Raw genomic sequence first — 10,719 nt, 5'->3', positions numbered from 1 at the left:
TCTCTTCTCTTCTCTTCTCTTCTCTTCTCTTCTCTTCTCTTCTCTTCTCTTCTCTTCTCTTCTCTTCTCTTCTCTTCTCTTCTCTTCTCTTCTCTTCTCTTCGCTTCTCTTCTCCCCCACCCCCAGTCAATTTCTTACAATCATAACAATCAAATGGGTGGCCTCAGTCAGTAGTGAGCCCCCTATTCATGGAAGGATCCCAGTAGAGGTTATGGCTCCTTGTCAGGGATTTCTGCATTGGGTGAGACAATGAACCCTATAATCTATATGGTCCTCATTACTAACATCCTTTGATTCCAAAACACAGAAGGACTTTGTGAAACTTGTCTAGTAAAGCTGGAGCTACCTTTTGCCTTCCTGGATTTCTGAGTTCTCCCCAGACAGAAAGAAAGATGGTAACAAAAATTTAAAAGCTATTTCTCAAGCCCTTTATGGTTTACAAAGTGCTTTCTTTATAGCTACCTAATGAGCAAAGCAGAGTTAGTATGGTTATGCCCATTTTACAGAGAAGGAGAATGAGGTTCAGAGACCCAGGAGCAACTTGTATGTGATCACATAGCTAGCAAGTGGTGGAATCAGGACACTAGGGAGCTGACGTCCAGGCCAGAGCCGTGCTTCCTCCTCTAGGTGGATAGTGCTTTCCTGCCTCAGGGTACAGTGTCCAGACCCCTCCCCATTCTGATTGCACCCTCCCAGACATACTATCATTGGTCAGCATCCCCCTTAATATGTGGCTCCAAGAAGCGGACATAACAGTACATATGGAGGAGCTGAGAATGATTCAGGAAGTCTGTGCAGCAAGAAGTCCCAGGACCTCAGGGAAGTGGTTCTGTTACTTCTTTGGTTTCTTGTTTCTACTCTAAAGACATCCTCTTAATGGCTCTTCAAGGTCTCCAGTCAAGAAGGACCACGTTGGTTCTCAGAACATGGCCTGTGCTTTCTGGAGTCTGGATCTTTGCTCACACTCCTCCCTCCCACCCTTCTGCTGTGGCTGACCTGCAATCTGCCTTTAAAGGCCTCCTTCCTCTGGGATACCTTTCCTGACCCGCCTCCCTCCTGCTCTAATTAGATCCTCTCCAGATAATTTCACTAGCATTCTGTTTTCTACCTCTCTGATGCACAGATTATATGTTATTGTGCATTGGCCTTATTTATTTTTGTGTTCACTGTGCCACTGCTCAGATTGATACGTCTGTAAGGATGTCCAGTCTAAATTCTGTGTCCTCTAGTCCAACCTGTACCTACTCCTGAACAATATCTCCTCTACAGCATTGTCCATGAGTAGTCCTCAGACCCTGGAATTGGATTGTAAAGGCTGGAAAGGACTGTGTAAAAGACATCTCAACTGCCAGGAGAAAGAAAAAGAATGATAAAGAAAACCTTAGTCTACAATAACTAAAGAATTCTTGGTTTAGTGATAAGATGGGTAGGGCCAAGAACATATAGATGTTGAAAAAACATCAGTACAGTTCACTATGAGTGGAAAGTTTTCATCATTTTGGGTCTTTTAAAGAGTATGTAATAAAGGGCAGGTAGGTGGCACAGTGGATAGAGCACTGGCTTGGGAATCAGGAAGACCTGAGTTCAAATCCAGCTTCTTACTGACATTAACACTTACTAGCTGGGTGACCCTGGGCAAATCACTTAACCATGTTGCCTCAGTTTCCTTATCTGTAAGATGATCTGGAGAAGGAAATGGCAAACCACTCCTGTATCTTTGGTAAGAAAACCCTAAGTGAATTACAGACACATTGTATCTGTGATGACTAACTTTGATAGACTGGGCTCTTCTCATCAGTGCAAGGTTATAAGATAAATCCAAAGAACTCATGATGGAGAGGGATATCCACATCCAGAGAAAGAACTACAGAGTCTGAATGCAGATCAAAGCAAGCTACTTGCCCTCTCTTTTTTGTGTTTTGTTTCATTCCTTCTTTCTCGTTGTTCATTCCATTGGTTATAATTCTTCTTTGCAATTTGACTAGTGTCTAATGTGAAGGTATATATAGAACCTGTATTGGATTTCATGCCACCATGGTGGGGGAGAGGAGAAGGAGGGTGAGAAAATTTGGAACTCAAGGGATTGTGGAACTGAATGTTGGAAACTAAAAGTAAATAAATAAATTTTTTAAAAAACCCTAAATGGGGTCATGGAGGGTCAGACATGACTGAAACTACTCAGCAACCAAAACAACAAAACAGAATATGTGGAAAGAACTTTGAGCAGTGAAGTAGAAAGCCTGGGTTCTGCTCCACCACTTCCCCCAATCTAACTGTACGGCAAGTTGCTTCCTGTCTCTGGACCTTGGTTTCCTTTTCTGTAACATGAGGAGGCATGACTGTGTTATCCTGAGGGCTCTTCTAGGTTCATCATTCTATGATTAACTTATGTGACCATCATAACATAAAGGAGAGGACTGAAGAATTATTCCAACCACTCCCTGTACCCCTTTTCCACCAAAAAGACCCCCAGATTTTGGCCTTAATCATCTGGAGATTGGGAGGGGAACATGACTGTTGTGCTTCATCTGTATACTTGCGCAGTTTTTCTACGATCCCTTCATTTGCCTAGGTCCAGCCACTGTCCTTTTCTGTGGACAGGAAAAGAACATTTTAATTAAATAGCTAGGAGGCTGAGGCTTTGAAGTGGGGGTTCGTAGACCCTCTGGTCCCCTGATGGCCCCTGTGGGCCCCATAGGATCTCACAGAGACTCTGTGAAAAGCCAAGGTTATGCTGCAGCATTATTAAATTTGAAGCGATATTCTAAATAAAACAGAAGCAGCCAGGTATGATGGTGCATGTCTGTAATCACCATTACACAACCAGAGAGATAGGCTGGTGTATAGCTTGAGATCAGGAATTTTGAGCTACAGTTGGACTAAAGCTGATTGGGATTGGGTGTCTGCATTAATCCAACACCAATGTGGATCCCTAGGGGGTGAGGTTAGGGGATAGGGGAACCTGACTGCCTAAGGAGGGATGAACTGGCCTAAGTTAGGAACATAGGAGATCAAAGCTTCCATGCCCATCAGCAGTGAGATCAGGCTTCTGAGTGACTCCTGAACTTCCAATCTGGGTGAGACAGAAAGACCCAATCTCAAAACAAACAAATAACAGCAACAAAAAAGACCCAAATCAAAATAAAATTTAAAAAACAAACCAGAATCAGTACTAGACTTGAAATTCCTTCTTGAAATCTTATAAGAAGTGTGTATATATATGTTTACATACACATATATGAAGTATGTATATATGTATGTGTGTGAGTGTATGAAGTAGCTAGCTTTTCTCCTTAGAATGAGTGTTTCTGGGTTCAAATGCCTGCTCTGAAGATGTTTGACCCCAATTCTGAATAATAACATGACCATCCACCTTCACAAGTTGTTCTTAGAAAAATACTTTGTAGATCTTAAAATTCTATAGAAATGGGTCTATAGAAAATTCTATAGGATTCAAATTTAAATCTTCTGATTCCAAATGAATGGCCCAGGCTTCAAAGCAAGAGTTCTTAACTCAAGGAGTCTGTGGAGAGATTTTTCGGGGGTTCATGACTATGGGTGGAAATTTTTATACATCTTTATTTCAATATAACTGGTTTCCTTTGCAAAGTTTTCTTTTACACATTTAAAAACATTATTCTGAGGAGCCCATGGACACTTCCAGGCTGCCAAAGGAGTCTATGAAACAAAAAATATAAAATAAAAAAGTGGAAAGTCTCTGTTTTGAAGCCTTTTAAATACCTGGCCCTCCTAGTTGGATTTTTACAGCTTTTTCCTCTTTATTCAATCATTCCACAAGTATTTATTGAATAATAACAATCTATCTCCTCTACTATTCAGATGCTTCTTCATGTCTGGAAGAAAGGTAACCCTGAGATCTTGAAAAGTATGCCAACAGAGCTCAAGCTCTGACTGGTTCTCTCGGGTTGGAAAGGTTGGGTGTATGGAGCCAGCCGCCAGTTGGGGATGCTGATCTAGCTACGGATGGAGAGGCTCATCGCCATTGGCTTGGCTGGTGTAATACTATGGAAAGAACCCTGGGTCTGGAGTCAAAGCCAATCTCTCTTCCGATGCTTGCTACTTGTATGACTTTGAATGAGCGATTTAATTTCCCTGGGCCTCAGTTTTCTCACCTGTAAAATATGGGAGCTCGACTAGGTGACCTCTGAGGACTCTCCCAGTTCCAGGTCTATGACCTTATGACAGAATACCTCAGCCGCAGCAACCCACAAATCGATCAAACAAACAAAAAATATAAAACTATCCTCTGTCCTGTTCATCATCTTCCTGCCTCTGTGGAGATTGTGGTAGAATGGTGGAAAAGTGAGGCAGAGGATCCCAAGCGTCACAGAGGTGTTAGATAATCTACAAATATTAACTGTTGGTGATCTCAATTGAGAGCCTGTCCGTTGATAAACAAGACCACATACGACTGTAGTAACTGAACTGTGTCTATCATTATGAACATTCTCACTAATGAAATCAGAAAACATAAGGACATTCTAGTTAAATAGAAGGATAGTTGCCTCATTCTCCTTGGAGAGGAGTAGGTGGGGGAAAGGGGCAAACATCTATTAATAATAGCTAATATTTATATAGTCCTCACTGTGTGCTGGGCACTGTGCTAAGCGGTTTACTTGATTCTCACAATGACCCCAGAGGTAGGTGCTATTATTAGCCCCATTTTACAGCTGGAGAAACTGAGACATTCAGTGGTTAAGGGACCTATCCAGGGTCATACAGGTAGTGTCTGAGGCCAGATTTGAACCCTTCCTGACTCCAGGCCCAGCATTCGACTCACTGTATTACCTCTCTGAAAATAAAGGAATTGGTGGATTTGATTTCAATGTGTGCAAAATGCAGAATGAGCTTCCTCAAGAAGAAATGGGCTCACCCTTCTTGGAGATCTTTAAGCAGAGACAGGACCACCAGCCCTCTGGTGGGTTATGGTGGGGGTTTCATTTGTGAATACTAGATGGCTGCTGAAATCCATTTCAACCCCAAATTCTGTGATTTTGCAGCATGTAAAACAATTCTCTAAGACTAAGTTTCAGAGAAGGTGCCAGCCTGAACTGGTGGAGGGAAGGTCATCACTTGGGACTTGTTTCTGTCAGTGAAATCACAGGTTTGTTTCTCATATCTATAATCATTACTGTCTATTATGGACTTTAGGACCATGGACTCAGAGGCATTGTAACAGGGAGAAAACACTGACTCTGGATGACCTAGGTTCAAATCTCACATCTGGCATGAACTTGGGCAAGTCACAGCTCTTCAGGGTCTCAGTTTCCTCACTTTTAAAATGAAGGGGCTGGAGGAGATAGTCTGAAGTCCCTGCTGGCTCTCATTACACAATCCTGAGCTGGAGCTGGAAAAAAGACCTTGAAACCATCTACTCCAATAGCCTTATTTCATAGATGAGAAACCTCAGGCTTAGAGAGAATGGCTTACCTGGGGTCTTACTGGGAGAAGGTAGCTTTTGAGAATTCAAACCCTGGTCCTCTGACTTTTTCCATATTCTGTTGCCCATTCCATTCTGCCTTCCAAGTCTATGGTTTTATTTTCCATATCATTCATAGCAAAGATAAAAGAGATGAGAGCTGGACCTGTGATTGGTATAGAGAACTCCCAGGGGAGGAAATGCATTCTACCAGTATAGGTTGACACATTTTCTGAAAATTGGAGTCTTAAATATAATTCTTTTCTGTGGCTGCTCTAGGCATCCTGAGGAAGCACAGGGTAAATCCATCCCTCCAATGGAACTTAGTTGCTCAGAGAGACATTAAGGGGATTTTCCAGTCATCAAAATGACTTTTTACACAATCTCAGAAAAATTCACTTTTCAGTAGGAAATTTCAGGACATCTCACCTTGTTCAAAACACAGGAAGGCCATCAAGATGAACAGGTAAGATGCCATCTGAGCTTAGTCTCCTCAGGCCGTCCAGTGGGGCTTGTGTCTTCAAGAGTCAGCAACAGGCTTGTGGAAAGACAAAGAAAGGATTTGTTTAAAAAAAAGTAAGTCCTGCTTCAGTCAGGTACAATCAGTTAAAATTGTACCAGCAGGTAATGGCTCTGTGGTGTGGACATACAAACACTCCTATTTATCTTTCCACTCAGTACTACCATAGTATCAATGTTATCTTTTGGCGTTTTTCAAGAACGAAATACCAAAGGGTCAAAAAACAATATTTCATACTTCCGGCATCTATGATTCCTTTGGTGGAGGCCCCACCCTCCTCCATGCCTTTGAAGGCTGTGTCAAAAAGCATTCATATAGCAATGTCACAGGCTAGAACACTCCATCTCCATGCTGATGTGGGAGGGGACTCAGGAGATGGATGCCTAAGCCATTGCTAGTCCTAGACTGGTAGGTATCTAACCTGTGTTCCTCTAACAAGGTCATCTCAGAGCCAGGAGGAAAGGTTTGGAGTAGGAATCTACTAAAGGTCAAACAACAAAAGAATTTTGGAAGTGATCTCATGAATCGATTTGAGTCACTTGAGCAGGAATAATCAAAGAGAAGAGTCACAAGTCAGCCCCCTGTAATTTTGAGATATAGCTACAATAACAGGTTTTGATAAAGTTGATTGTCCTGCTCTGACCTTTACTAACTGAATGACCTTGGACAAATCAAAGAATTCTAGAACCAGAGTTCTTTGGAGCAGCAGGGCCCTTACAGACCATTGGACCCTTATTTTTTGAATAAATACACTTGACTTACTGAGTTGCAATTCTGTTTTTTTTTTTTTTTTATGGAGGTAATAAGAATCCCTAGGCCATTAGCTTTGTAGACTTGTTCTATAGAAAGGATTTTACAAACTATAAAGCTCTATCTAGATAGGAATTATTTTTTAGAAAACTTTACCATTTTTAAAGCCCTTTATTTTTTGGAGGGGATCTTTTTCAGGAGGTGATCTGTGGATTCTTTCAACTTCTACTTTGCCCTCTGGTTCTAAAATATCAGGCAGTTTTCTTTGAGAACTTCCTGGAGGATGATTTCTAGGTTCTTACTTCGATCATGGCTTTCAGGTAGTCCAATAATTTTAAAAATCTCTCTCCTGGACCTATTTTCCAGGTCAGTGGTTTTTCCAATGAGATATTTCACATTGCCTTCTAGTCTTTCATTTGTTTGGATCTGTTTAACAAAATCTTGATTTCTCATAAAGTCATTAGCTTCCATTTGCTCTAATCATTCTGAAGCAATGATTCTCCTCAGTGAGCTTTTGAAATTCTTTTTCCATCTGGCAAATTTGGTTTTTTAAGGCATTCTTCTCCTCATTGCCTTTTTGAGCCTCTTTTGCCATTTGAGTTAATCTATTTTTTAAGGTGTTATTTTCCTCAGTCAGGCTGTTGACTCTCATTTAGTAATTTTCTTGCATCGTTCTCATTTCTCTTCCCAATTTTTCCTCCACTTCTCTTATCTGCTTCTTAAGGTCCTCTATGGCCTGTAACCACCTTGTATTTTCCTTTGAAGCTTTTGGTGCAGGAGTTCTGACTTTACTGTCTTCCTCCTATTCCATGCTTTGATCCTTTTTGCCCCCAAAATAGGAGTATAATGTTGGATTCTTCTGTTTGCTTTGCTTCCTTTGCCGGGTCATGTTGCCTCTCAATTACTTGACTTTTGGGCTTTTTGCCACAGTAGGACTCTGCTACCAGAACGGGGAGCTTCATACCAAACGATGGGGTTTTCTCAGCTGCCAGAGGTATTAGTTGGGTGTCCTCTCTGAAGCCTCCGCATGCTCTGGCAAGCTAGTCACACACCCCAGGACCTCCACCCTAGACCGCAATCCAGATCCAAGCAGGTTAAAGGAAGAATGATTACCCCTCAGACTGGTTGCTTGGTCCCCCTAGACTCTGCAGGCCAGGAGCTGAAGCTGCCACATGGCTGCACTGCAGCCCTCAGTGGCTTCTTGCCCTGGGGGCAAAAGCTGAGGCACTCCCAACTACTGGGTCCCAAAGTCCATACTGCACTGACCTCTTACTTTGTCCTTAGCATCTATGTGTTGATAATTCTGGAAACAGCCACAGCTGCTGGTGATCTGGAGTCCCTCCAGCCAGTGGTTGGTCAGGCCCACCCTGGGGCTAAAACTTCGGAGCAGAGCTGGGCTCAGCTCCCAGAGCGCTGTGCTGGCCGATTCCTGCTGGCCTGCCGGGCTGTCCTCAGCGGAAGATTAGCTTTTCTGTGTCATTTTGTGGGTTCTGTAGCTCCAAAGTTTGTTCAGAGTCCCCTTTTACATGGATTGGAGATGGTGAGAGCTGGAGCCAACCGGAGGTCCTGTTTCTGCTCTGCCATCTTGACCCCGCCCCCCCTCCCTCTTTAAAGCCCTTTATATCTTTGATCCCCAGAAAACCTAGGTAGTTCAGGTCCCATTAAATGTCAGGCTTGTACCAGTTCCCATGGTAGAGACACAAGGTTTCCCAAAGACACAGAAGACATTCCTTCTAGCTTATAAAAACAGTTGTTATCAGGGAGTATAACGTACATGTGAAGTTACTTAAACTTGCAAATAAAAATGGTGCAAAGGAAAAAATGTTCCTTTGCATTGGGGAACCCAGTAAAGAAGGCATAAAATTGAAGTTGAAGGAATCATAGGACAACTGGTTGAGGGCTAAAAAGGATCTTTGAGGCTACCTAGTCTAACTCTATCATTTTTGCAGAAGAGGAAACTGAGGCTCAGAGAAATTATATATATTGAGTAGTGACACCCATTTGGTTAGCCTACTTCTGGAAATGTGTAACGGAGGGCCCTGATCTCCACTTGAAAGAATGCACAGGTATTCTATGACTGTCTACCTCACAGTGGCAGCTAGGTGGTGCAGTGGATAGAATACTGGTTTTGATATCAGGAACACTCATCTTCATGAGTTCAAATTCAGCCTCAGGCACCCTGGGCAAGTCACTTAACCTTGTTTGCCTCAATTTCCTCATCTGTAAAATGAGCTGGAGAAGGAAATGGCAAACCATTCCAATATCTTTGCTAAGAAAACTCCAGATGGGGTCCAAAGGAGTCAGACATGACTGAGCAACAGCAAAAGTCCACATACTTTTATGCCTTTTTGATTGGTTGTAGAATCAGAACTGGATATGTCCTCCAGCAGGAGCAATTCAACTTTTTTTTTTCCTGGAGGTGTTCAAGTAAGGAAGCAATGATTGCTATATGCCTAAGGGAGGGGTATGGAAACCTAGCTCCCATGGCCTATTCTCCTCACCCTGGTAGACATATAGCCATATAAAGACTCTGGACCAAATCCCAACTTCCACTCACACAAACAAGTTGGGTCTCCAGAGTGAGGAAGACTTATCTCCTATTCAGAGTTCTCACAACCTCTAATGGGTCAGAGTGTACCTTTCTAATGCTATTGGCTCAAGCACCTAGTCCAGTGTGTTCTCCTTAATCAATCGCTGTCTCCTATATATCTCATCCAGTGATTAGCACCTCAGCATCATTTTATCAATTAAAGGCAGCTTCATGTCAGGGTGGATAGAATGCTGGACCTGGTGGCAGGGAGACCTAAATTAAAATCTGACCTCAGACACTTAGTAGTTATGTCACCTTGGGCAACTCACTTAATCTCTGTTTGCCTCAGTTTTTTCAACTGTAAAATGTGGACAATAATAGTCCCTACCTCCCAGGGTCATTGTGAGGGTAAATAAGATCATATTTGTGAAGCACTTAGCACAGTGTCTGGCATATAGTAGACAGTATCTAAACGCTTACCTCTTGCCTTTCCCTCATCTATCCTCCTTCCCATCAATTAGATTTTCACAAAAGGGGTAGTTACTTGAGAAAACATAGAAAGACCAGAAGTACAAACCATTCCACCAACCTGGGATGCACTCTTCCCTGCACCTTCTTGGTCCCTGGGGAGAACAATAGATACAAAACATTCACTCCACCAAGTTGACTGCCAGATGCAATATGTAGGCTATGGAGAAAGTCACTCTCTTTACTGCAGAAACCAACATGGCAGTGTAGAACCACCACTGGGCTGAGTCAAGTAGGTCATTTGGGGCTACACTCTTCACTGGGATGGGTTACTCACAGAACTCTGGCATGGATGGACCCCAGTCCCTAGATCCCTGAAGCTCCCCTGGCTTTTTGAAGCTCACAGAGTCACAGGCCTAGTGCACTCAGTCTCAGAACTTCTTCACCCAAGGCTGAAAAGAATAGACTCAACCAGGGCAGAAACAACAGCGAGACCACAGGCACAGAAGGGCGACTGGATGGCACAGTGGATAGAGTGCTGGCCTATAGTCAGGAAGACTCATATTCCTGAGTTCAAATCTGACCTCAGTCACTTACTTAATTACTAAATACTAGTTTTGTGTCCTCATCTGCAAAATGATCTGGAGAAGGAAATGACAAACCACTATAGTATCTTTGCCAAGAAAACCCAAAAACAGGGTCACAAAGGTTAGACATGACTGAACAACATGTATGCTGAAGTGGAGACATACAGAGCCACTCATGACGCAATCCCAGAAGCAGGCTCACCAAGCATGCATGTCTCTGGGACTGAGCTTTCAATGGCCAGTTCCTGGTTGCCTGAGGATTTTGCATCAGATTGGAGATGTGGAGACAACAGGAAGAGTCGATAGTTGTCGGACCTGCATTGTCTTAAGAGGATGGAGGTCTGGTCAAAAGAAATAGGAAATTGGGAAGAGGAGTAGATTGGGGGCACGGAGAGGGGGGATGATGAAGTCAGTTTTAGGCATT

At 42.8% G+C, this 10,719-nt stretch overlaps 1 protein-coding gene across 1 annotated transcript in view; it reads right to left on the bottom strand.

The window, feature by feature from the left end:
• LOC138155892 (prostate stem cell antigen-like) overlaps nt 1–6,036 on the bottom strand; it is a 25,821-nt gene extending 19,785 nt beyond the window's left edge. Inside the window, exon 1 of the mRNA XM_069081158.1 lies at nt 5,870–6,036. Within this exon, the coding sequence (XP_068937259.1) occupies nt 5,870–5,918 (49 nt within the window). The 5' untranslated portion in view covers nt 5,919–6,036. The remainder of the gene's footprint in view (nt 1–5,869) is intronic.
• Nucleotides 6,037–10,719: the final 4,683 nt, after the last annotated feature.

The sequence above is a fragment of the Petaurus breviceps genome, unplaced genomic scaffold, assembly GCF_028583685.1.
Source record: "Petaurus breviceps papuanus isolate PSGF00001 unplaced genomic scaffold, PetGlider_PUasm1.0 98, whole genome shotgun sequence".
Lineage (NCBI taxonomy): Eukaryota > Metazoa > Chordata > Mammalia > Diprotodontia > Petauridae > Petaurus > Petaurus breviceps.
Note: the sequence above shows the minus strand (reverse complement) of the source record. Positions and strands in the feature narration are given on the sequence as shown.